The sequence below is a fragment of the Polistes fuscatus genome, unplaced genomic scaffold, assembly GCF_010416935.1.
Source record: "Polistes fuscatus isolate 324 unplaced genomic scaffold, CU_Pfus_HIC Scaffold9, whole genome shotgun sequence".
NCBI lineage: Eukaryota > Metazoa > Arthropoda > Insecta > Hymenoptera > Vespidae > Polistes > Polistes fuscatus.
In genome coordinates, this window is record NW_025113173.1 from 2,378,832 (window position 1) to 2,406,808 (window position 27,977).

At 28.0% G+C, this 27,977-nt stretch overlaps 3 protein-coding genes across 3 annotated transcripts in view; 2 read left to right on the forward strand and 1 right to left on the reverse strand.

The window, feature by feature from the left end:
• LOC122525792 (arrestin homolog) overlaps positions 1–19,311 on the forward strand; it is a 33,177-nt gene extending 13,866 nt beyond the window's left edge. The window contains exons 4-11 of the mRNA XM_043648747.1: positions 1,273–1,323; positions 3,744–3,879; positions 4,763–4,915; positions 13,242–13,389; positions 13,627–13,818; positions 13,915–14,075; positions 17,825–18,106; positions 18,207–19,311. Of these exons, the coding sequence (XP_043504682.1) occupies positions 1,273–1,323; positions 3,744–3,879; positions 4,763–4,915; positions 13,242–13,389; positions 13,627–13,818; positions 13,915–14,075; positions 17,825–18,106; positions 18,207–18,494 (1,411 nt within the window). The 3' untranslated portion in view covers positions 18,495–19,311. The remainder of the gene's footprint in view (positions 1–1,272; positions 1,324–3,743; positions 3,880–4,762; positions 4,916–13,241; positions 13,390–13,626; positions 13,819–13,914; positions 14,076–17,824; positions 18,107–18,206) is intronic.
• A 1,031-nt stretch (positions 19,312–20,342) lies between these two features.
• Positions 20,343–22,292, forward strand: LOC122525794 (mitochondrial mRNA pseudouridine synthase Trub2). The gene is made up of 4 exons (XM_043648750.1): positions 20,343–20,948; positions 21,025–21,433; positions 21,696–21,832; positions 21,938–22,292. Exons 1-4 carry the CDS (start codon positions 20,804–20,806, stop codon positions 22,195–22,197), a joined length of 951 nt encoding a protein of 316 aa, XP_043504685.1. The 5' UTR covers positions 20,343–20,803; the 3' UTR covers positions 22,198–22,292.
• A 192-nt stretch (positions 22,293–22,484) lies between these two features.
• Positions 22,485–27,974, reverse strand: LOC122525791 (ribonuclease 3). The gene is made up of 11 exons (XM_043648746.1): positions 27,706–27,974; positions 26,515–27,480; positions 26,202–26,445; positions 25,922–26,113; positions 25,465–25,822; positions 24,948–25,365; positions 23,908–24,859; positions 23,621–23,830; positions 23,223–23,545; positions 23,005–23,150; positions 22,485–22,923 (listed from the first exon to the last, which is right to left on the reverse strand). Exons 2-11 carry the CDS (start codon positions 27,459–27,461, stop codon positions 22,763–22,765), a joined length of 3,951 nt encoding a protein of 1,316 aa, XP_043504681.1. The 5' UTR covers positions 27,462–27,480; positions 27,706–27,974; the 3' UTR covers positions 22,485–22,762.
• Between the last annotated feature and the right edge of the window lie 3 nt (positions 27,975–27,977).

The following is a 27,977-nucleotide window of genomic DNA, read 5'->3' on the forward strand; positions in this document are numbered from 1 at the left end:
TATATACTATGTATGTAGGTGTATTAAAAGGGTGATTCTTCGTTCATGTTTTTTTATCTTCATTTTTTTTGTCTTCTCCTTTCTATCCCCTATATTTTTTTTTCTTTTTCTCTCTCTCTCTCTCTTATTAGTTTATAACAACTCGTATATTCTTTACCTTAAGAAGTTACGACAGTGACTTCGATTTTTATATACAACAACAACCTACGTTGGTTCACTCGTGAAAGAGTTTTCAAGCAAACTTTTTTCTCGATCTAATAATGTCTTTCTTTTCTTCTCATTTTATTTTATTTCATTTCATTTCATTTCATTTCATTTCATTTCTTTTCTTTTCTATTCTTTCTCTTTTTTTTTCTTTTTACCAACGATATAAAAAAATAAAAAAGGGATTCCTTTTCAAAGTCAATTGTACTTCCTTTCAATAAGATCAATGAAATTAAAATTATAAAATTGTAGATTTTTATTTAAAAGCGAATAGAAATATTCTTTTAGAAACTTCTTTTTCTTTTTTTTTTTTTCTTCTTTTTCAGTCATGTTTATTGTACAAAAATATATGTTGTGTGATAAGCTTAAAACTTTTCAACCCTCCTCATGATAGGTTCAAAACTTTTCAACCCTCCTCATGTTAGGTTCAAAACTTTTCAACCACCAAATTACTTTTATCACATAAAAAAAATACTTGCATATTTACCGATGAATTATTTACACGACTTTAACGTGATTCGCTTAATTGTTTTACTCGAAAAGAAAAGAAAAAAAAAAATCAGCACAATTAATGTTAGTTGGAATTAATTAAACATCACATTGATTTAATTATCCAAGTTTCATCGAAGATGTTGGAAAAAAAAAATGTATTTAAACGAAATATCCTTGAAACTTTTCATCCATTTGTCTTTCCTTTTACAATAAAAAAAAAATCGATCATGCTTATTATATTTATAGTTATGATAAATGCATAATTAAGAATATTAACGATTCGTTCCAAGACAAGTTTGTTTTATGTTTAAATTAAACGATATTAACGTGCCACTATTAACGTGATTTTCCAGAAGCATTCGAACGAGACACTTTAATTGGATGAAACGTTAAAGATTATGCTCGTTGAAGGATTTATCGAAACGTCTTTTAATTAAAATACGATTATAGCAAATAACGGGGAAAAAGATATGATGACAATTTTTCTTTTTGTAAAAGAGAAAAAAAAAGAGAAAACAAAAAACAAAAAGAAAATTACTATACTTATTTATTTTCCATTTATTTTTTTGCTTACAGATTCGAATCAAGTTCGGATTTTTCCGCTACGACTCTCACAATCAGTCAAAGGTTAGATGATAAATATTTTTCAATTAATTTATTCCTTTGTTTTGAGAAATGAGAAGAATGATAGGAAATGATGAGGAAGGATATAAATAACACAGATGTGAAAATTTTGAATGTGTGCATGCATTTAAATTAATAACAGGGAAAGAAAGAAAAAGAGAGAGAGAGAGAAAGAGAAAATGATTCATCGAAATAATATTTTCGCATATGGCATAGCTTTGTATTATTACCAACGATAAGTTTCGTTAATCTAATCTAATTTCTTTTTAAATATAACCCATATGCCACGCGAGATGTGATAAATAAAGAAAATATTTTTCTCATAATAAATATATATACGGTGGTCAAAAAATCACCGTTGTAGAAAGAACAAAGTAGTAGCCCCATTTGAATTACGTAAAATCTGTAAAATTAATTTCAATAAATCATTTCTCCAAGAAATATATTTATCGTTTGTATAAAAGAATAAATGTAAATTTTTAATACGTAAAAATAATTTATTCTATTTTGGAAATGGTCTAGTGTGAGTTTTGAGTTATCCTTTACGAGGGTGGGTTGAAAAGTTTTGAGCTCAAATATAGAAACAATTAATTAATTTGATAATTAAGTAAACAAATAAATAAATATGTGTGTGTGTGTGTATATATTATATTATATTTGAGACGATTGAAAATCGAATAAAACTCGATTATATTAACGATAATTATTGTTCCTAATCGATAGACGAAAAAAACCAATTGTAAGAAAAATAAATTATAGTTTATTTAAAATTTTAAACAAAGATAAGTTTTGTAAAACATAGCGAGAAAAGAAGGATGACCCTAACCGAAATAATGGCTTACCAAGGAGGTTTAATTAAACTCTCAAACTAAACTACCTAACTTTAGGACGGATCAACGAATTACTTTGACACTATACTGCTTTTAAATGGAAGCCAACGATACCAGAACACTCCGATCAAGTTTATTCATTATTCTTTATATTTTCTTTTCCCTCCAGAATTCGTTGAATTCTTTAGATTTTTCTGCGACCGAGAGAAATAAAAGAAAACGAAGGGATTGAAATTTATGGAACATCTTTTTAAGATTCAAAATGTGTGCTGCATGAAATTACAGATTTTAAAATTATCATAACTTTGAATAAAAAACAAACTCGTATATTAATAACAAGAAAAAATTATCTCAACGTTTGTTAAGTTAATAAAATCGAGTATTTTCATATTAGACACAATTACAAAACACACAATGTATTTAAATTATTATATATAATAATATATGTAATTTATTACATAATTATTATATATTATATTATTATATTATATTATATATAATAATAATTATGTAATAAATTAAAAACACACAAATGCACACATATACATACATACATACATATATGTAAGTGAATATATACGTTAAATTTCTGTCATCGTTATCAGCCAGCCAACTGTGCTTTCCTTTTGATTATTTCATTATTTTTTGTATTTTTTGTATTTTTTATAGAAAATATCGATAATTAGATTTTAATCTCGTGAGTTCGGGCAAAGCGTAGGTGTAACATAAAATGATATTATCTACTTATATCTCTTCCTCTCTTTCCATTTTTACCGATATGATAACGTAATCAGAAATCGTATTATGTTTCCAATCGTTAGATGTTTAACTCACTTTCTTTCTTTCTCTCTTTTGTGATATTATATCTTTGAAAATACCATCGATTCCAATTTTGTAGGAAAAATGAATCATCAAAAATTATGCGAACGGACAATACATTTTCGCATAACTGTTAAAAAAGAATAAAGATTAAATTGCTTATTATATGGGAAAAAAAATTATAATAAATTAATTAAAAAAAAAAAAAAATCCTATGTTCGTAGAGAAAAAGATTATACACGGGAGAGAAAAAGGAAACAAAGAAAAAAAAAAAAAAATATCTAAAAGAAAACGTTCGCAAATGAAATATAAATCACTCGAATAACGAATACTAATCTGCTTGACATCGAAACGTAAGAAGTTTTTTTTGTTAAATCTTTTTACCCTTTACAAAATAAAAATTACTTGAATAAAGAAAAAAGAAAAAAAAAAGAAAATCTTCTCGAATACCTTTTTGTATTTATATTTTTCCGAAAAGCTTCGTTAAAAAGCTTTGACTATGTTAAAATGAAAAGAAATCAAAAATAGAACATGTCTCTCTCGTAAATTCTCAGAACTCAACAAACGAGTCTAATTGCGAACCTTGTTTCTTTTTTTTTTTACTTTCTTTTCTTTTCTTTTTTAAACAATTCGGAAACAAAACGAGCCCTGTCTAATATAGTTTGAGTTTGAATTAGGATAGAATGATATTAATTCTTACAATTAATCTACGATTTATATGTTCATTGTATTATTTTCGTATTTTTTGTCCCCTTTTTTGTTTTCTTCTTTTAGGGTTTACAAGAAAAGTTCGCAAAACGGTAAAATAACAGTTTACCTTGCAAACAGAGACCTCATCGTCAGTGAAGCAAAAATAGATAAGTTACAAGGCGTTCTATTGGTCGATCCAGAATATCTTCAAGAAAAGAGGGTAAGTTGTTTGAAATTATTTCTCTTTTTTTTTTTCTTTTCTTATTAATATTTCTTTTAATAATATTACTATTTTATATTAATTTATTAAATGATATCTTAGAAAAAAAAAATAAAATATTAGAAAACACAGTCATTTGTTTTTCAAAAAAAAAATTTTGCTACAAATTTATATTATTTTTATAAAACATTGATCTATCAAAGTTAATTAACCCTTTGCCTGAACCTTGTAAATTCTTCACTCAAATTTGAACAGAAGTCACACGTACACATGTTTACCTATGCGTGTGTAAGTGTGTGAGAGAGAGAGAGAGAGAACGTACGTATTTCATTTATGATAAATGACACCCCTTTGAAGTCTCTAACGTAAGGTGCGAAAACGTTCAGAATTGTGTTTGCAAATGGGTCATTTTGAATTCAACGTTGTACGAAATAACCAACCCTCACTGTTGGTAACATTCTTCGATCATTAATTAACCACCTATTTAAATTAGATTAAATTTCTTATTAAATAATTATACAAAAAAATGGTTAGTCATTCAATGGTGTTAAGTTTCATCGTTAAAACGAAGTTATTTTAAATATTAATAATTAAACATTCGAGATTGAATACTTTGATAAATAAATTTAATTAAAAGTTCTACGAATAAAGTTTAATTGTTATTAATATAATTAATACGTTGAATTATTATTTAACCCTTAAGAAAAATATTTCAATTGTAATTAGAAAAAGTTAATTATTAATTTTTCTATTCAAATATAATATAATATATACAATATATATATATATGGATTTTTGTCCAGTATAAATTATATTAGTCCAGATAAATCGTTTTGTTGTAGAACCCTAATAACATCTTCTTTTTTTTCTTTTTCTTTTTTAGGTTTATGGACAAATAACGCTGACGTTTCGTTATGGAAGGGAAGACGAGGAAGTAATGGGCCTAAAATTTTGCAACGAGGCAGTTATGTGTATCGCCCAACTTTATCCACCATATTTCGGACCAGATTATCACGAGATTATAGCACCTTTTCAGGTAAATCATTCCTTTTTTGTTTTATTTTATCGAATAATATTATGAAATGAATATTTTCTTATTGATGAAAAAATATTAGAAAAAAAAAAAATTAAAGAAGATCGATCAGTTAGATTAGAAAATAAATGTGTATTTATTTTTCATATATATTTCGAGTTTATTTATTTATTTATTTATTTATTTATTATTATATGTATATTAAAAGAATAAATTATAAAAATTATATAAAGTTAACTTTGAGAAAAGGATTATTATGCAATTGGAAAAAGGAGAAAAATTTATAACCCATGGTACATCGTCAATATAAATTGTTCTACGTCGTATCATGACTATCAAACGAGTCACGTTTTACCAGTTACGAATGATAGGTATCGATCTAATCGACACTTAAGGAGAGCGTGAAATCGATCAGAATTTCAAACAAGACATTTTCTACCTTTCTTTGTTTTTTTTCTTCTTCTTCTTCTTCTTTTTTTTTTTATAAACGCCATATATATATTATTTATAAAATATCCTCGAAAATAAATATCGTTGTAGTAAATAATTTTCAACTGGAGGATACATTTATGTAACAAACGTTCTCGAGTTTGAAAGAAAATGAGAAAGAAATTAAAACGATACGTATTATTCGATATCGAAATTCTATAAATTTTGAATGTTAATAATAGTAAATTATAACAAAATTATTAACAAGTAATTATAATAATAATAATAAACAATAATTAAACTCGAATGTTATAATTAACTTTGAGAAGAGAACATAATAATGTTAAAATAATATTCGAATTAAATTCAAAAATCATCGAAATTTTATTTTATTATATAAACACACGAACAATATATATTTTGATTATTAATATAAAAGGAATATAAAAACAATATTTCAATTATAACATTAAAAGTCATAACAATGCAATATTTATGCAAGAGACATAGGAAAAGAAAAAATCTCTGATTTATTATTATCATAATTAATAACGCGTGTATGTGTGTTGTGTCTCTCTTCTAAAATCGTTAAATTGAAACCAAAATATTATCGAGTCATCGTAAAACCATAAAATACAAATTAACGTTCTTTTATACACATACATACATAGACCACATACCATGAACATAAACGTATATACATATATAGGAACTTTGGAAATAACATATTTGATTCGAAGGAGGTCAAGCAAGAAGCAACGATTGTTGGGTTTAGAATGACGTAGCTCGATTCGACCCCGTAGAGAATCTGACCCTGGCCCATATTATCCTTCAGCATCCCCTATAGAAAACCATTCCTTCCTCCCTCTCTCTCTCTCCCCCCTACTCCCTTTCTCTCTCTCACTCTCTATACCTACCTGTTATAACTAGTAACACGATAGAACATTGTACATACACATAGAATCCTTGAACTCACGAAGGTGAGGCAAGGCCAGTTAGAAGACTCAGAAAATTTTCTGTCTCTCTCTTTCTCTTTTTATTTTTTTTTTTTATTTTTTGCATTTACAGAAAATGAAACATCCTTTCGAAGAACCCAAGAAAACCACAGACCCTTGTTTTATCTAATAATAATAATAATAATAATAGATATTTCATATAAATTTAATTTCGTAATTCTTCAAATGTCACAACCCCCTTTCATTTCAATTTCATTCTACGATGTATTATATCGTATCTTTTTTTTGTCTCTCTCTCTCTCTCTCTCTTTTTTTCTCTCTACTTCTTTCTTTTTCTTTTTTTTTTTTTCATTAAATATAAAGTATATAGTATTTTTTATGATATTATAACGTTTATATATGAATAAAATGGAACAAGGAAGAAGGATATTTATATTTTTGCTCGTTTTTTTGGTCGAGAATATATGATATTTTTCAAGGACATACTAAGCTAGCATCGAAAGTAATGATAAATTTTTATATCCTACCATTTCCTTGTTTATATCCATACTATTCTATCTTTTAAAAGGTTTCACTATTTTTAGACGAGATAGGAGCTTTTATATCTTCAGGTAAGAAGATTAAATTGTTACTTTATATCAACGTTAAATAAAACTATAGTTTTGTATATAATAATATATAAATATTGAAACAATTTTCTAGAATAAATCTATTTTGGTTTATTTGTTTGTATTTTCAAATACAAATAAATTATACGGATGTACTCCTACAACGTGTTGTATATGTATATATTTGTTTTTTAAAAGTATGTAAACAATTTATATTTTTATTTCACGAGAAATATAAAAATGTCTTGAAATTACGAATAGAAACTTTTATTTTATTATTCTAATAAAAATTAATTAACTTTCTTTTCTGGTTTGAAATAAAATCAAGATATATTAATTTATTTAATTTGGAAAAATATCTAGTATAGGAAGTACGTGTGAGAATAAAATTTGAAAGAAGTACGTGATAGAATAAAATTTGTAAGAAGTTCAAAAACGTTTAGGTCTCGATTGGTTAGTAGGAATAATATTAGAAACTAGTAAGTTTCTTTGAATATCGAATAGTAGATAAAGTAGTCTCCTTGGACTGATAAAATCATCCTCATTTTACCGCATGCAAATGAAGTATGTAAAGTTCTTGATGATATCACTATGCAATACATGTATGCATGCATGCACATACATAGTAGTTCTATGTATTCCCAATGCGAGCAAGAGAGAGAAAGAGACCAATGGAATTTTTCTTTTCGATAAATATACCCAGTGTGATATTTAAAACGCGCCATTGGAAAAATACGATTGTTATTGGTGATAGGTGGGAAAAAAAAAAAAAAAAAAGGAAAAAAAGAAAATCAAAAACAAAGAAAAAATGCAAATATTTTAAACGAGACTTACTCGATTTCGAGGGTGACATAAACTCGTTTGACGTACGAGGATGAGTAGTTTAAATACTTTTGAACTTTAACAATTGAAAAAAATACTTTTATTTTCTTTCTTTCTTTTTATTTGCTTTAAAATAAAAGTTAGTTGGAACGAGACCAAAAGAAAAAAAACAAAAAATAAAAATGATTTTCTATGTTGAATTCAATACTTTTCAACCCACCTACGTGTATAAGTATGACGTACGTTTACTATGTTGCACTTTACGTTTTTTTTTTCTTTTTTTTTTTTTTTTACAATAAATAATAATAGAAAATCCCTTGCATAGCTCATTGTACGCGACGCAAAACGTCCTATTGGATAAAAACGTAGAGAAATATGTACCATTTTATTAAAAAAAAAAAAAAAAAAAAATAAAAAAAAAGTAAAAGGGAAAAAACCGTAGTTGACCTTCGTACGTCCTCTACACATGCACAGATAAAAAAAAAAATAAAAAAGATCTTTTAACATGGGATTATTCCACCCTTCAAAACCAAATACATTTCGTCCGACACATTTTTTTCTATCCCTGTAGCAATCGAGTTATTCGGATGGTTTATATAAAATTCCTCGACCGATGCATACGAGGAAAAGATTACGTTAATAAGTTTTATTAAATTTCGACAAAGAAAAAACTGTTATTTTCTTATTTTTAAGCAAAAATAATCGAAAAGATGTTTCTATGTTAGGCTCGAAACTTTTCAACTCTCCTCCTCCTCTCCACATGTACGAGAAGAACTTTTCTTATATTTCTTGAAAATAAATTGATTAGATTATTATTAGAGATATATTGAATTGATTTCGATAAATGAGATGTGTCTTAACGTTTATTTATTTATTTAAATTTAATATATATATTAAATTTGTCCAAATAATATTATTATATTGTATTATGCAATTTTTAAAGCTTTCCATTCTTCTCTAATTTCATAAAATTCCATTGTAACTCGAGAAAAATGTATCTCTAATATTAAAAATGATACCTACGTATAATGATGAAACTCGAGTCGTTTAAAGTCTACTTGTATATATGTATGTATTACCTTGTACGATAGATGATACGAGCCTTTTTGCAAGTCAAAACGATTAAACTTCACTTTTACAAATTTTACTTTACATTTTCCCTTCATTTTATTAATAAATCACACGATAAATACTTATCTTCTCATATTTAAAATAAATTTATTCAATAATCGTATATAACAACACATCGTTGAATGATACAAAAAATGTTTATTAACAATGAAACAACAAAATACTAGTAATAAACTGGATTAACAAAAAGTTGAACAAAAAATTATGTCCCTTCGTTTAAATGCAATTTTCAAAAGACAAAGTTTTGAAAAAAAAAAAAGAAAAAAGTATACGTACGTATCTAAATTCAAGAATGATATTACACGTAATGAGAGAGAAAGAGAGAGAGAGAGAGAGAGAACTTTGGAGTCGTTTAAAAGTATATTATCGAATATCAAATCACAATAAGGTCTCGGGGAAAGTGTCGTGAGAACAATTTAGAAAGGAAAATCAAGTTTTACGTATCTTTCTCTCCACGGGATGATTGAAATTGACGAGAAAAAGTACAGGAAGAAAATAAAAATAAAAATAAAAAGAAAAAGAAAAAGAAAAAGAGAAAAAGAAAAAAGAAACAAAACTAACATAAGGATAAACTTGTTTTTTTAAGATAGTTTACCTTTTTCCATTCGAATAAATAAAATGAAAGGTGAAATAAAATAAAAGGAAGTATGTACTTTTGTAAGAAAAAGTTAAAAACAAAATCACTGTTAAACTTTCTTTTTATCTCTCTTTCTCTCTCTTTTTCTTTCTCTTTATCCTTTACTATTTTTTTTCGTTCGCACCAATGTAGTTTAAAATTACCTTCACTCAAATCACTTCCCGTTTCCTGAATTTTCGAATCCCACGAGTTTCCACTCTCGGAAATAATCCATAAACTACTCTCGCGTTGATTAGTTTACATCATAAATCAAAAAAAAAAGGAAAAAAAAGGGAAAAAGAGAGAGAGAGAGAAGAGAAAGGCTCTGTGTGTGGAAGGGAAAATAATAAAAAAAAAAAATCGATGATAAATCATTCATTTCAAACATGATTACATCTGTACCCAATGGATCAAATGTGATAACGACGGTTTCCTCTTTAACAATTTAATCTCATTCGAGCTTGCACGTTAACGTACCCTTCTCAGTTATCTTCAAAGATGATGAATAATGAAGGAACGAGCTAGAGGATAAATGAAACAACTAGTGGAAGTGGAAACGGGACGGAAAAGGGGTTGAGAGGAAGAGGAGGGAAAGGAATATATAAATATAAAAGTATGTTGCCCTTCCCTGTGAGTGAAAAGTAACAAATACCGGTTCAAACAAAATAAGGAATAATCAAACAAATTCTGGGGGAGAAGAGGAGGAGGAACGGGGAAGATGTAAATGCAGTGGTGTAAAAAAAAAAAAAATACGCGTTTATCGCATTAAATTTAATTGCACTTATTTTCACGCATAAAAAATAAAAAAAAGAATAGCATTCTACAATAAGTGTGCGTGTGCCGTGTAATTCGGTGTATTCGGTGTGTGTTTTTAGTATAATATGCAAATAGAAAGAGAAAGAGAGAGAGAGAATAAAGATAATGCAAGAGTATTTTTCGTTTTATTCTCACGCAGGAAGGAAGATATATCTCATCGACGTGTTCAACATATTCCCGGTACAATTTCGCAGACAATTACGAAGGGGGAGGAGAGTTGAAACGTTTTAGTATTATTTATTATGTTCACCAGCAGTAATAGAAAATTCGCGTTCGTGTAAACGAGGCGAGATAAAGAAAAGGAGAAATTCTACATAAGAACGAAAAAAAGGAAATAGGGGAGGATGTTGGAGGGGGGAGGGAGGGACCAGGGGACAGGGTGGAGTGGATCATTAACGAGACAATCGTGAAAGGAATTCACGGGGAAATAGAAAAAAGAAAAAAAAAGAAAAAAGGAGAGAAAATCGTTTAACTGAACACAACATCCTACCAAAAAAGAAAAATAGAAAAAAAAGATAAAAAAGAAAAAGAACAATTAATATAATAATGTAAATCCGTCGTTCGCAATTTAATTCGATTTGATCGATGATAATTATCGATTTATTTGATCACGTTGAACATTATTTATAACGATCGGCAATCGAAAGGGAATGTAGTTTAGTTTGGTTTCATTTACGATAACGTCGTGCACCATTACAATGAGAATTATCTGTACGAGGAAATAGCGAAATTTATTATTAATTTTGACATCGCGTTAACTCGCTTTAAATACCGGGGAACAATTTGCGGCGATTAATTATATCACAGCGGAGAAAATACGACGGATAAGAAAATCCGATAGCAATAATACTGGTCAGGTTAACGAATTCTTTCCAAGTAAATAGCAAAGCACGTTATAAATATATATATTATTTTCAATATTAAATTTATATCTTGTATTACACGAGTATAGTCATACTATGTATTATACAATTATGTTTGATAAATTTCTCCTTTAAAAAATATAATTTTACATAGAAAACATTAATTCGTTCGACGCCTGTGCGTATGCAACCATTTAAGCGAGCGCGTATCAACGTTTGAATACATTCAGATGCTTTTAATAAATTTACCTTTGACTTTAACTTTTATTCATTTTCATTTTCAATTACAATTACAAATATTTTACTAATAATTATAAATTAATATCATTCTATATAAAAACAATTATTATTATTATTATTATTATTATTATTATTATTATTATTATTATAAATGAAGAAAATAATAAAATAGATTCAGGAGGATTAAAAATAAAATAAAATAGAAAATTGAAAAAGATTTTGGGAACGTAAAAACAAACGTACGTCGACAGTTCCAATAATTACAATTCCTGTTACAAACGAGTCAATCACGATTGAAAAGCTCGTTATGACCTGGCACCCTTGGTATGGTTCATCAATCATTTCCTTTAACACCCACCTACCCCCTGCTACCCATCATCTATTTCTCCTACACTCTCTTCTTATGACCTTTCAACTCTGAGTTTTCCTTCGAAAATGAAATAATACTATACGATACGATGTGATGCGAATATGATGAGTTATCTTTTTATCGGTACGATAAAAGTGAAACTTCGTAAGGTTTAGTTTTTCAAATTAAAAGTTAATAGAAACTAGTATCAAGTATTGGCACACATTTGAACAAAAAAAAAAAATAATAATTAATTATAATCAAATTGTTCGAATAAAATCCGTGTAGAAATTTTTATATTTTTTTTTCTTTTAACGACAGAATAAACGATAACTTCTAAGCTTCTGTTCTATAGGGATTTATAATATAATTCTACGAACCAAAGGATAACGCTTGATAGAATATTAGTGAAGGATTAACATCTGTTTGAGTTCGGATTATAATCGTTAATTATACAATATGCTTTTAAGATACGATATACGTAGACAGTGTGTTAATATTAAACAATGTTAGACGTACTTTCCTTGGAAAAATGAAGATTATCAAATAAAATCGCTTAGAGAAATTTCTTTCGTTATTTTCTATGGTATAAAAAAACATATACGTTTAAATACGAATAAAACGTGGATTTAATTTAACGTCTTCAAAATTTTTTCCGAGAAAAGAAAAAAGAAAAAAAAGGAAAGAAACGTTTTTCTCATTTATTTTCTCTATTTTATATGAAAGATTTATTTAATGCAATATACGTGATTAAGAAAAAGAAAATGTAATATATATATATATATATATATATATATATATATATATATATATATATATATATGTAAATGTATTAGAGAATTTAAAATAATATAATTTATAGTTTTTTTTTATATAATATTCGTTTTAATATTTTCATAATTTTTCATTATTCTCTCTATATTACTTAATGTTCGATAATGTTTAAATTAAAAATACAAATTTGTTATAATCATTCTCTTGTGAGAATTATTAACGCGCATTTAAACGGATTGCATAAATTCAACCGCGTTATATGAATATTGTATAGAATATCCTATGTCAAAGAAAAAAAATTGTCAATATTATATATTGAAGAAAAATAGAGTACAATTGAACGAACGGAAAAGGTAATAATCATCCAATAGTTATCAGCCGCGAATAAACACATATACGTCGAGATGCAAATCCAATATACTCTGACAAAGTGTAATCCAGTTATAAATCATCAAAGCTTCTCGACGTTTCAATCCTTTCATATATCAAACCCATAAATAAACTAAAAATAATAATAATAAATTCTCCGGTAAATATAAAAGAAAAGATCAACAAAATTTCAAAAATGAATAATTAATTTTACAAATATTATATTAAATTTTTTATGTGTACGCGCATACGCATGCACTGATTATTAACGCGTACGCGTAAGAAAATATGAATTTTTTTTTATGTTTAATTAAGAGTGCATGCAATTAACAAATTGATATGAATTGTTTTTTCAGGAGGCTTTGATAAAAAAATTGGGACCAAACGCTTACGCATTCACCATGAAACTGGCACCCGTGGCACCGCCATCGGTGCAATTGGTACCTGCTAAAGAATATACAGGTGCACCCATTGGAACGAGTTACGATATCAGAGTTTACATGGGTGAGTACAACGACAAGAAAAAAAAAATAAACTAATAAACTGACCAATAAAAAAAAAGAAAAAAAAACCAGAGGAACGTTATAATCCAATGTTTTTTCTACGTATGTTTTTATGTTTTTATTTTTGTTGTTTTACAAATAAAATTATGGGCAAAATAAATCATGTGCATAAAAAAAAAAAAAAAAAAATGTAAATACATTACATTCGTATTATTTATTTTATTGATTATTGCATAAGCTGATCGACCAGAAGATAAGTTGCAAGAAAAATCAACCGTTAGAATGGGGATTAGAGTGATTCAACGAACTACGAAACCACCATTACCATGTCTTACGATGTACAGTGTTCCTGCATTAAAAATAATTCCAAGGATTCCAACGAGCAAAATGAGAAGTTCCTTTTCAACCAATGAAATTGTCGATGAAGTTGGTACGTTTTTATATATCCTCTGATTTATTCAATATTTTTTGATTTAAAAAAAATAACGAAAGATTTATTGGGGAATATGATACTTTGTTGTTATAGAAGATATACCAAGAGCTGCCATCGAAAAACCATTTTTATTGAGCGATGGACATGTTGGTTTAGAGGCAAGATTGGATCGTGCAATTTATACTCATGATGATTCCATAACCGTCCACGTCAATGTTAATAACAATAGCAGCAAATCTGTCAGGCGAATCAAGGTATAAAGATCATTTTAAAAATACTATTTAATTTTTTTTTCCTTATTTTGGCCAAATTAATATACGTTGATGGATTGAAAAGTAATGAGTCTAACATAACTTACTCTTATTTTTTTAACACGGTCTAATATTTTTATCATTAATCAATATAATTTATATTTACATAATTTACGATCGGAATAACATCAGATGTTCTCTCGTTATTTTTATTAATTTATTTTGCAGAAAATAATAATGTTTAATTACATGATAATCAATATTGAAATAATATCAAATTAATTACGCGAAATTTTTCAACAATGTATCAACGATTTAAACGAAAATATCCTTCCTTTTCTTTTTATCAATATTGTTTATTTTATTGAATAATTTAAAGCCTTTACGTTGAATATCCATTCCCGTGGATTTAAATTTCAATGCAAATACGTATGAAACAGGAATGAATTTAACGACAAAGACCAATTGATAATTACGTCGAGATATAGAAATCAATAATTTATAATGCATCATATATTATTCTTTTATATGAGTGTATATGCGTTTGTGCGTGTGCATGTGCTTTCTCTTTCTCCAATTTCAATTTGACCGAGCTTTACAATAATCGTAAAATTGTTGAATGTAATGCAAAAATATTTCTGTCGCGATTAACGTAAAAATAAAAAAAACAAACGCGGAGAGAAGTATGATGAATTGTAAAATAAATATCAAGAGATTTCTCTCTCTCTCTCTCTCTCTCTCTTGTTTCTTTCTTTTTGATAAAAATATATACCGGAAAAGAAATATAAATAAAAATATAACAAAGTAATCCGCTTTATCGTAAAATATTTTTATCAATTTTATGTTGGACGTGCTTCGTCATCTTTTTATTAAACATTTCTCCGACATTTTTTATTTACTTTTTATATATTGCAATAATATCAAAAAAAAAAAACAAAAACAAAAAAAACAAAAACAAAAAAACAAAAAAAGAATCTAACAATAGCATAAATATCTGATTAATCTTTTTAACATTGTTATTCGTTTTAAATTAAACATTGAAAATGGTAACAATAATATGGTATGAAGTTATGATTGTAGTAGGATGATTAGGTAAACATGAAATAAGCTCAGAATATATATGGTGTCAGAGTAAGCGGAAAATAATCGAATATACGTGATTAGATACGCGAATATGCGAGTACACGATTATGCAAATAAATTATATATTTTTGATTATTCAAATTGTTATAAAGATATTTTAATATTAACGAGTAAATGTCTCTATAAATATATTCTTAATAAAATGCATTTTAAATGTATTTTAAATTATATATCAGTTCTCAATGTTTCTCAAACTTTTCCACTTTACCGGAGTAAATATTTTCGCGTTCCTATGTATATACTATCTATCTTATTTTTCACTATCATAAACTCATAGATATACTTTACTATACGCGTAGTATTGCCAAACTGATTTTGAATTAATTTTCGATCGATGGCACGTCCAAGAATTTTTAAATTTTACTCCAATTTTTTGCTATCCATAAATTTGCTTGCGACCAAACTTAAAGACTACATTATATATTATACGTGCATATTTTAATATATATAATATAATATCTTGGAGTATGATACGACTTTAATAAATCTCCTCGTCCTGACAAATATTAAAAACAAAGTAATATGATATTCTAAGAAGAAAATGTTTTACTCCATTCTCGGGTACATATAAATTGGAAGCTAAAAGGCAAGGATAGATTAAACGCCATGGCAAATCGTATTTTCTGAATATCCTATTTGTATAATACTCACTAAACTATGCTGAAGGACATTAAAAGCCAAATCTAATTTCGTCGGAACTAGAAAACAAAGCACAACGAATTAAACGTAATTTAACATAGAAATTCGCATAATTAGAATGTTAAACGAGTATCGTTACAACGATTACCATGCTCCTCTTCAAATAAATGCATTAAGATCCACTTTATCGTAATGGCTTCTCTTCTATCTCTTACAATTAGTCTTGTTTAGAAAAATTAGAAGACGCTTGCGGAATTTCTAATGGAAACTATTATTTACAATTACGATTAAAATTAATTACACCGGGTATACTTTTCAATAAAATAAATAAATAAATAAATAAATAAATAAAAATAAATTTAAATTGTTTTAAATTCAAAAAATAAATACTTCTATAAATTTATTAACCCTAATAATAAAAATCAATTATAACGATTAAAACAAAATCAATAAAAATGATCTAACGCATATTATCGAAGACACGCTCATTAAATAATGTCCCTGTGTGCGACGAAAGATTTATAAATTATATATCTTGAAAGAGAAATTTGATATTAAAAAATGAAAAAAAGAAACGCGGGAAAAAAAGTAAAAAATGAAAAGAAAGTACGAAAAAAAGAAAAACTTTACTCGCAAGTTTTTCGTTACTTTGGTAAGACTTATGGTAGGGATTAAGTGTGCTATTTTTTGGCGACCCACACCCTTCGCTATTCTTTTTATACGTCCCTCACGGCCGATACTATTATGGTCGACCTTTTCTACTACAATGAAAAGAGAAAAAGAGAAAAAAAAAAAAAGAAAAAAAAAACAAGAAAAATAAGAAGACATCACCTGTTCGTCCCTTCCGTCTCAATTACTTGCAAAAAATAAATCCATAATCGAAACCGAGACCAATTTTTTTAACGTGAAATGAACAAGAAAGCAAAGTATTAAATCAAATTTTAATAGTACGAACAGGGGATGATCCCATATATGATCAGACATTTTTTAATAACAGAGTCAATAAACAAAAGATGACACGAATACACAAATAATACCGATGTTTAGAAAATCGACACACGTCTGGTATACCTTTTCCCTGTTAATCAAGAACAGTAGTAGCCTTTGTTTGAAAAAGAGAATGCATCGACGTGGACAAACGTGACTATGAAACATGATCAGTCCTAGTTTATTGTTGTTGTTGTTGTTATTGTTATTATTGTTATAGCTCTAACTGGTACTGTCCGTAACAGAAAGAGAATGAAGTTTAAACGACATTCATCTTTCGATAAGAAAATTCATTTTTAAAATAATATAGCGAAAGCCTAGTTTAAATACATTCACACACACATACAAATATTAATAATAACAGTATATATATATTTCTCTCTCTATTTCTTCCTCCTTCTCTCTCTTTTACATAAAGCTTTATGTATAGATTAATTTATTCATTTAATATATCGCGTATTGTTTACTATAGGAAAATTCATATTTCTAAGGATATTTAAAGAGAGGGAGACATACAGAAATAGAAGGAGGAGGGGAAAGACAGGGGAAAAGTATTAAATCAGTTAAACGTGAAAATACTTCATTTGATTAAATTTTAAACTAATAGAGAGAAAGAGAGAGAGAGAGAGAGAAAATATGATACATTAATGCTACTGATATCTCAGTAAATGGTTGATTAAATGTTCGCTATTTCTAAACGTATATATAGAAACGTAGGAATATAATTGTACAATAATATTCCTAGTTATTTATAGATTTGTATTTACCGAGAATATCCGTACGAATTAACAGAACAACACGTTTCGCAATTGCATATATGTGTTCGTGTATATACGAAATATTTATTAAACGTTTGAATGTATTATTATTCTGATGAATTTACTTCAAAAGAACACTTTCATCTAAGGAAACTTTTCATTATACTATATTATCTCTCTCTCTCTCTTTATTTATTTTTTAATTGTTTTTCTCCGTGTGTCTAGGTTTTCGTCGTTCAACATGTCGACGTGTGTATGTTCAGCAATGGCAAATTCAAAAACGTGGTAGCTCTTGTATCTTCTAAAGAGGGTTGTCCTATAGGACCAGGATCCAGTTTGAAAAAATCTTACACCTTGAAACCTATCAAAGGATCCAGTAAGAATTGGATTGCTTTGGAAGATAGTAATAATAAGATTGGTGCTACCTTAGCTTCTACGATCGTTTGTCCTGGAAACGGTCCAGAAGATAGGAATGTTTTTGCTATTTACGTGTCATATTACGTTAAGGTATTTTACAAGAAGTTTATCTCTCGTTTTTATTTATGTAAATGTATATGTAAATTAATGGGATATATTTTTGACTGTTTCATTAACATTCTTCTTATAGGTGAAACTGATAATATCAACAATAGGCGGTGATGTTTCCTTAAAATTACCATTCACTTTAACTCATACCAATACTGATCCAGAAATCGTTGGGTTTCCATCACCAATTAGAGAATTTTCTAAACCTTTGAGAAAGATGGAAGATATTAATGAACATCCGGATAAGTATGATTGTAATCAAACGAAAAACAAGGAATCGATATTGAAGACTATAGAGAAGACAAATAAACAATCAAGAATTGTCGACGTTGATCTAATAGAACAATGCGAAGAGGAGGACAGTACCTGAGAGCTGGTTAAAACTGACGAGATGTCTACTCGACAGTCGCAGAAGGATAATAACGATGTTAAAAATTATCAATTGAAGAATTCTAATGAGAAAGACTGTAAGTTAGGTTTTAGTATACAAAGGGCATGGTGCTGTTTCAGAAGAGCCTCTTAGTGCAACTGGAATTTAAAATAACATTTAAGATTATTGATGGAAATCAAAACATGTGAAGTGCATATTGAATGCTTGTCATATTGGAAATGAATCGAGAAAGTAGATATTTTTTGAAAATACATTTCCATACTCCAGAGAAAGATTCCTTCATTCATCATGATTTTATTGACTGATTTTAAATTATCAATTTGCAGTACGAGAAATCGGGAGCTTTCTTTAATCTTTTAACTTTCTTACGCTAATGATATATATATATGTATTTCGATTTGATATACACAAAACTGGCAATATTTTGAGAAACAGAAAAGTCTTACGTTCAAATAGAAAAAGCTTCGTGGTAATAATTATTGAGATTTACTACGATCAAAAAATATGTCAATTGAATAAAAATACAAAGAGTAGTTATTCTATAATGATAGAATGATGGATATAAGTATGTGTAAAAGGAAATATGGAATTAACTTATCTATTGATGGGACTTCCAAATGTTTATTACATTCGTATTATTATGTAAATTTTTGAAAACTAATTAAATATATCAACTGCCAGTCTAAATATGTTGGAATTTAAAGTTACTATGTTTTTTCAAGGTACTATTATTGCAGAAACAAGAAAAAAAAAAGAGGAAATAATATTGACATTCCATCAAAACTATTTTTTAAAACTAAAGAAAATAAATAATAATAATAATAATAACAAAAATCAACAAAAGAGATATAGAATTCCGCAAGCATATTTTTCTTAAAACTGATGTACGTAGAAATTATTTTGTAGACTTTTCACAAATAAGGTTTTTTCAAATGCGTCGGCATGTTTTATATATGTGTATAAAAAATATTATTGAAAAAAGAAAAAAAAAATAATCCAGTAGTGTTACAGCAAATCTTGTATTCTTATTAACTGTCATAAATTATAAATTCATAAATCTGTATAGAGTATGTTTTTAATATTGTAAATAATATTATATGTAAGACATATAAGAAATTTAAAGTATCGCATATAATAATAATAATAATAATAAATAATAATAATAATAATAATAATTATAATAATTATAATAATTATAATAATAATATCATAAAAATGTATAATTTGCTGTGTAACTATGGTTTTTATTTTCATCCATGCAATAAATAAGAAGTATACGTCGAACAGAAGTATAAGCAAAGTAAGTAATAAATAAATTAACTTAAGATCATGAATGATTCTACGATACATAAAATCCCCCATGAGCGTTATCAAAAACCATTGTAATATTTAATTATTACTTATGACGTTAACATTTTATTATGTTGATGGATGAATATGCAATTGGCAAATAGAATGGAACTACTTACCGTGCCATGCTGCACTTATATAACCTCTAATAATTGTTTTGCTTTCATTGGCTTTTGTATCAACAAGCTTGAATAACATATATTTAAATTCTCCTTTATCGATATCTATTTCAGGAACATTCTCAAGAATTTTAGACATCTTTGTAGCAAACCACCGACTATCAATAGGAACACCTATGAAAGAGAACAAAGAAAAAAACGAATTATACAAGATTATTTGAATTGCATTTATTTCTGTATATCAACTTGTCTAAACTTTTCAAACTTTGTCAAAAAGTGTAGAACGAAGTATAAAGTATTTTTTAATATATAAATTAAAAATTATTATTTTTTTTAAATAAAATTTCAACATACTTAACTGATTTGGAGACCGGTAAACCAAAAGGTGCACTTATTAACCTTTGTTAGAAGTTATGTGCGCATCTAGCGTACCAACGCGGTACACTAGCGCCTTTCCTCTATATACGGAAACTATTCGAATCAAGATTTTTATATATCAAGATATTTAAATATTCGAGAAATATCACTTTTATATATGGCGTCTAAAAAAGTGTACTCGTTATTAGTAATAATAAATGTTATATTTTCTTGTTGGTAAATTCACAAAGTATATGTAAATTCTTCAGATAATCTTTGCCCACCATCCTGGTCCCCCCCAGTCACTTCGAAACTAGCGACATCTGGTACTCAATTTAGGTATTGAAAAATCATAATCTCAAATTTATAAACATTTATTTAGTTATTATTGCGAGAATAATTAACGTTAATTATTAAAAAGATATTTATAATAGAATATAATTAATATTACGAGTTACAATAATGTCTATGAGACCTATCACACAGCAAATATCATGCAAAGCAAGCATAGGTTGGAATTCATTGAATGGTATATTTGTTATATATAAACCAGCATTAATACATTTTTTAAGTGTACGAGAAACTATAATAAAAAATATATGTAAAGGTAAATATAATATTAATTACAAATCTAACGTCAATTATTTCATTTATGTACGGAAAATAATACTTTTCTTTTATAGACTTAAATAAAATGAATGTTAGACCGCCAACTGATTACGTTGTGATCGAAGGAAATACAAATGAAAATATGAATGTTACTGTTCGTCCTAATTATGCAGATGATCCATTAGTTGTAGGACCACGTTATCAAGAAAGAGATATTACATTTTCTACTGCTAATCTTTTAAAGCCAGATACTTGTGGTGTTTTAATATGCGGTATCAACCATGGTAATTCGTTGATTCACAAAATTAGAGAATCAAAACCAGCACGGTGTTACAGACTCAAAGGTATCTTAGGACAAGCAACTGATAATCAATTTAAAACTGGTAAAATAGTTGAAAAATCTACGTACGAGCATGTAAAAAGATTTCATATTGATAAAATATGTGCCTCGATGCAATCTTCTCATCAAAAGAAAATGTTCGAGTAAGTAGTCATTTGTATATTTATATAAATCTTTAAAATTGATATATTCAAATATATATTTATATATAATTAATACATGAATCAATGGCTTCTCCTTGTTGAAAAAACTAGTTCTCATTTGATCACTAAAGTTAAACAACGATGGACATAGTTAGTATTTGGATGGATGACCATCATGGAATATCGTGTACTGTTGACTCTAAAAAGAGATGTCAGGGATGTGAACAATACAATTAATATATGATTTGAATAAATATTTCAGATTATGTGGAGTCGATATCCAAAGTCAAGAAGCATATGAATTAGCAGTACAAGGTTTGATTAGGCCAGCTGATTCTAGAATTCCTGTATTATATGAAATAAAATGTGTAGATTTCCAACCTCCAGAATTTACGCTTGGTAAGAGATTAGATTATTAAATTAAAATAATTAAGCAAACTCTTATATTACATGCAATTTGTTAATCAAATAAGATTTATATAAATACATATATATTATTTTTAGAAATTGTTTGTATCAATGAATATGAACAATATTTAAAAACGTTAGTTCACGAGCTGGGTATGGAAGCTCGCTCTACAGCTACTTGTACGCAAGTACAATGTTTCAAATATGGATTATTTGATCTACAACATGCACTATTATCTAAAAAGTGGGATATGTATTCTATTTTAGATAATATGAGACTGTGCAGAAAAATATTAAAAGAAAATGATTATTTGATAGAACAAACTAGTCCGACTTTGATAGAGAATAATAAATAAATTTTGTTTATATAAATACATGTTTCATATATGCTGTATATATAACTGTTTATGTTAATAGTTTTGTCTCATTAAAAAAACTAGTTTTCATTCGATCACTAAAGTTAAACGGTTTTTAAAAGAAGTTTAAAAAAAAGTTATAAGCATAATTAGTACTTGGATTAATTACAACTTTACAATACCGTATGGTGTTGACTTCAGAGAGTAGCATCAGTGTTGTGAAATGATGTTGTTAAAGTTCCTCAAAACTCGTAAAAGATAGAGTAATAACAACAATATACTTTATATATAATAAACATCATCGATTATATTTTTTAATACTTAATATGCATACAATTCTTCTATAAGAAAGTCAGAATTTGCATACCTTTTATTTACTTTTTTTATTCGAATATCCCCACAAACGTAGAATATTTGTAATTACTTTTCAATAATTGTTAGCTCGATTCAAATATTTCATGAAATGATAAGAATTTTGTAGATTCTTTTTTAATGTTTTATAAAAACATGATCATAACGATAAAATTTTCTTTTTCGATCAAAGTGAATTAACATATCACAGATCTTATGTTTTACTTTTTCTGCGATGTTGGCTGGAATCTGAGTCGTCTGATCTATCACTAAATCTTGTAAATTTATCTTTCATTTTGTGTTTATTTGGCCATTGTTGCATCTTCATACTTTTCGCTATGACTCTCTTTTGATGATCTAACTGTGGAAACAGATCTAAAAACGAAAAGAAAAATTTGACGTATCCTAATAATTTATACGGTTATAAATAAATATTCTCAGTAACATTTTAAATACCTTGACTTTTCTCAAGAGCTTCTTTGGCAGAATTCATTTCTGCTTCTTGAATACTATGTCCTGATGCCTTGGCTAATCTTTTTCCTTGGAAATATACAGCAACTGTATAAACTCTTGTATTTGTTGGTCCCTTGCATTCAATTACTCTGTAAGAATTTTAATATAATTAATAGAAGAAAAAATTACAGTTTAAGTCCTTTGTATTCATTTGTATTTACTTGTATACTGGTATATCTGGCTCGCCACCGTCCATCGTTCTCAAAGTTAAACAACATTGTTGTAATTTGCTCTTGGGATCGTTCCAATCTTGATTCATAATAAAATCTTGTAGTCGTGGGAAGAAGCAGACATCGCAGAAAACATGACAATATTCTAAACCTTTGTCAACGTACAAAGCCCCTAAGAAAGCTTCTAATAAATCTGCTCTATCTTTAGTTTTCAACTCTGCTTTTGGATTTCCGTAAAGAGCGTACTTAGTCATTCCTAAATCATCACACACAACTGCTTGCGTTTTGTTATTTACAAGTGAACTTCTTAGTAACTGTTAAAAATAATTTTCTAAATAATTAATGAGTCGCTGAATAAGTTTAAGTAGATAAATGCATAAAATACTTACAGATAAATGTCCTTCATGATGTTCGGGAAAAAATTTATACAAGTATTCTGAAACTATAAGTTGGAGGACTGTATCTCCTAGAAATTCTAAACGTTGATTTGAACCAAGCGTTAAATTAGTATACCCGATACTACGATCAGTAAATGCTCTTGCTAAAAGACGAATATGACTGAATTCTATACCAATGGATTCTTCAAACTTTGTTAGTTTCTAATAACATAAATAATTCTTATTAATAATTAGTACATAATACAATTATTTTATATACATTTATTATTTTATTATACCTGTAGTAATTCAAAGCTTGGAATCCATTGTCTATCACCTGTCGGTTCTTGCTCCTGTAAAGGATGTTTAGGATAATTAACCCAAATTTTGGCAAGATCTTCTTCATCTTTAAAGAGAGTTTCACCAAAAATTCTATCCGCTACTTCTATTCCACCATCAAGGAATAATGAGCCCATAAGTGCTTCAAAACAGTTCGCCATAGCATGTCTTAATTCTAAATCATGGCATAAATCGCTTCCATGCGCGTAAAGCATATATTCTTCTAAATTAAGTTTTTTTGCCAAAACAGCAAGGTGCTGATTCTGTACAATTGCTGCTCTGTACGTAGCTAATCCACCTTCCTCTAAATCAGGAAACATGTGAAAAAGATGAATGGATGTAAGAAATTCGACGACTGCATCTCCAAGAAATTCTAATCTTTCGTTATGAGCTATGGAAGATTCTGTTTCTCGCCTAGCTCCAAATCTTGACATTATGTTAATTAACGTATTTATACCGCGTTTACGTGTATTCATGTAATGTATTCGACGATCACCATATTCTGGCTGTCTTATTCCACAATTAGTTAATGAATTTCTAGCGTGATCTGGATTTGTGCCAAAGTTTTCTCGATAACTGGGATGCGTTAATGCAAGTTGAAGAAGGTATCTGTTGTTAAATTCATAACCCAATGTACGTTCTAGATTATCCAAAGATTTATGAAATCTTAAGTGACATACAAGTACGGGTATTAACATTGCGTGTTGTACTATGTCACACATAATGCCTGTTCTATAAAATCCTTCTGAGCTTACATCGACTGTAACATTACGTTTCATTTTACTCTGCGTTCTCAATTCTTGCAATTTATTCTCTTTTGCTTCGAGTTTTCTTTTATCCTCGAAAGATGGTTTAGGCATATTAACTAACAAATGACGAAATTTGACGTAATCTCTCCATGCTTTTTGATAACTAAAATGAAAATAAATAGTAGACGAATAATAAAAGGAGATGTTAATAAAGTGATTAGAAAAATAATTCATCAAGTAAATAAACTTACTCTGCATTTCCAGCATAACTAAGCTGCGGCGGTCTTATACCAAAATGTACAATTTCAGGATAAGCAATAACTCCTGGCGGTTGATCAACTTGATTTCTATCCAGTTGATCAACGCGAACGCTACAAGGTTTCTTTCCAGGATACGTTACAACCATTCCTTTAACTTCATCAGCAAAATTTTGCCACTTATATTGTGGCATTTCAATTAGTCTAGGTAGATCTTCTGGTTCTATTAAAAGAGTACTACTTTTTATTAAATAGTTTAAAACCTCATTCATGGATAAAATTTCTTGTCCGTTATCTGCTAAGTCACGTACAAATCTTGGCATAAAGTGAAATTGTCCACAGCCAGATTTATCTTGGGCAGCTTGTAAATCGAAATCTACAAGTTCTAATATTTCTCTGAATAAATATGTTTCTAAAAATAAAATAAAATCAAAATAAAAAAGATGTACATTATGACAATAATATTAAATGAATATTTGTAATTACAGATATTACGATTCAATATACTTACGAAAATAATCTAACTCTTGTATAGTAAAGTTCTCGGGCAGCTTTTCGTCTATATAAAGAATTGTGTATTCTATATTAAATCTTATTACTTTGCACGTTGGCAATTTAACAAGAGGAAAGTGTGATAACATAGAAAATCCTTCAAATATAAATTCATGCTCGTCGTGCTTGATAATTGTTGGCGTTTTTGTAAGAAAATTAGTTGGAGGACTGATTGTTATTCTATAGTGATACAATTTATCAGCATTATTTGAATTAATATTGCATTTATTTATTGCACCTTCGCCGGCATAAATTCCGTGTCTTATACCAGATCTTCGTGATTTGGCACTGCACCTACACAATGGTCCATCATTCATCTATACAAGAATGCAAAGTTTTTCGTATAAATAGAAATGATAACAATAATAAAAAAACCATTATTTTTATTTTCATTTATACAATTCATTAAACGTTACCTCTCCAGGATCATTAAACCACATTTCAGGATGTAATCTTTGAGGATGTTGCTTCTTAGTCATTAATTCTTCCATTGTTCTGTCATCCTCATCCATAGAACTATCACTGTCCGATGATGAACTGCTACAAGCTTCTGATTTATGCTTGCACAAACGAGCTTTAGTTTTTCTTGGTGGTGGCTCATATGGAGGCTTCAGAAATAATAGTATAAGTTAAAGATGATTTATCTTGACTACATTTAATAATAATCTATTTAACATACTAATTTATTTAACATACTTGTAGTGCACGTGCCACAGCTGCTCTATCTATAAGTATATCTTTAAACAGATCACATAAATCACGCAACTTTTGCGTACCCATCATTATCTTCGGATTAATTTCATCTCTCGTATAATACAAGTCAGCTGGTGCAGTACGGGTCCAAATTTTACGTTCGTTTTCCATTATACCTTCTGGACCCATTGCTGACAATTCATCCATTTTTCTTTCCATATCTTTGCTGGTCGCGCAGTAATTTCGCCTATTTAAATAAACTTATATATAAATTTATTCTTCCTCATACTTATACATTTGACTACTATTAAATTACCTATATTTTTCTAGTAATAACTCTCGTTCAGTTGGACATTTTGATTTTAACATCGAACTACTACTATTTGGACTAATTGTTTTTGAGGATCGATACTCTGGAGATCTTGATCTTCTTCTGCTTCTACTACTTGCATAAGATCTTTCAGAAGATGATACATGACTGCCATATCTTCTGTACGAACACCTTCGTTTTGAATCTCCGTTATCATGTGAATAATCTCTTGAACTCGATCTATCTCGTTTATATTTATACTTGTCTCTTTGATCATCATATCTTGATCTGCGCGGTGATCTACTAGATCTAGATCTATTTTCAGGACTTTTAGAACGTTTTCTGCTACTCGTATGATTTCGAGATGATTCCATATTGTTGTATCTCCATTCGGACGGTTTGTTTTTTTGTGAACTTTCCAAAATCATTTGATTATCCTTTTGCAATCTATTAACTTCGGACCAAGACGTAGTAGGATTATTTTGCATTGTTGACCAACTTGACGAACTATTATTATTCCATTCATTGTTAAAATTATCGGGATATACATTTCTTGAATTCCAGTTCGAATTAAAATTCTCTGTAGTAAAGTTTTCTGATTGCGAATACGAAGAAGACTGATAATAAGTTTTATTACATTGCATCGTTGTTTGATTTGAATACGAATCATCTGTATACGTGGCACCGGTATTATCTTGATATGTTGGAGGAACAGTATGAAATGACATAAATTGATTAGCTGACTTGTCCTCTGGTATCGCAGCAGGAACTGGCATATTATAAGACGGCGGAGGTTGATTAAAATTAGTTGGTGGGAAATTGGGTGGTGGTTGACTAAAATTTGGTGGAGGAAAAGTTGATGGTGGTATAGAATAATATCCTGCATTTTGCATTTGCGTTACACCAGAATTCCAAAAATATTGTTGCCCAGTGTTTGGTGGAAGATTTGCCATTTTTCCAAATAAAATTTACCTACAAGTTTATAAAATATCTTTTATAAAAGTCAAGATCAACGATATAAAAATATAATTGCATTATTTATATCAAATATTATTAAAGAGGGTTGCATGTAAACAACTTTATACCAAATTAGGTTATGCAATCTCACTATGTATAAAAATGAGAAATATTTATATAAATATCTTGATTTTTATCTTTGAACACAATATTATTTTTATAATTTTATATTTTTGTTACCTTTTATGTGTGTGTGTTTGTATATATATAAAACATCGAAAATACAGAAAATATATTAATCCAAAGAATAATTAACGAACTACTTGCATAGTTCTATTTTTGGTTCACCAAATATTTAATCATTTTTTTCACTGGATTCGATAAAATATACAAAAACAATATTTTTTAAAAAATATATGCGTTAATTCTGCTTGAACAGTAATTATTTAAAATATTCATAAAGTTGCAAAGCATATCTACCCAAAAAGTATGAACAATGTTACCAACTTATT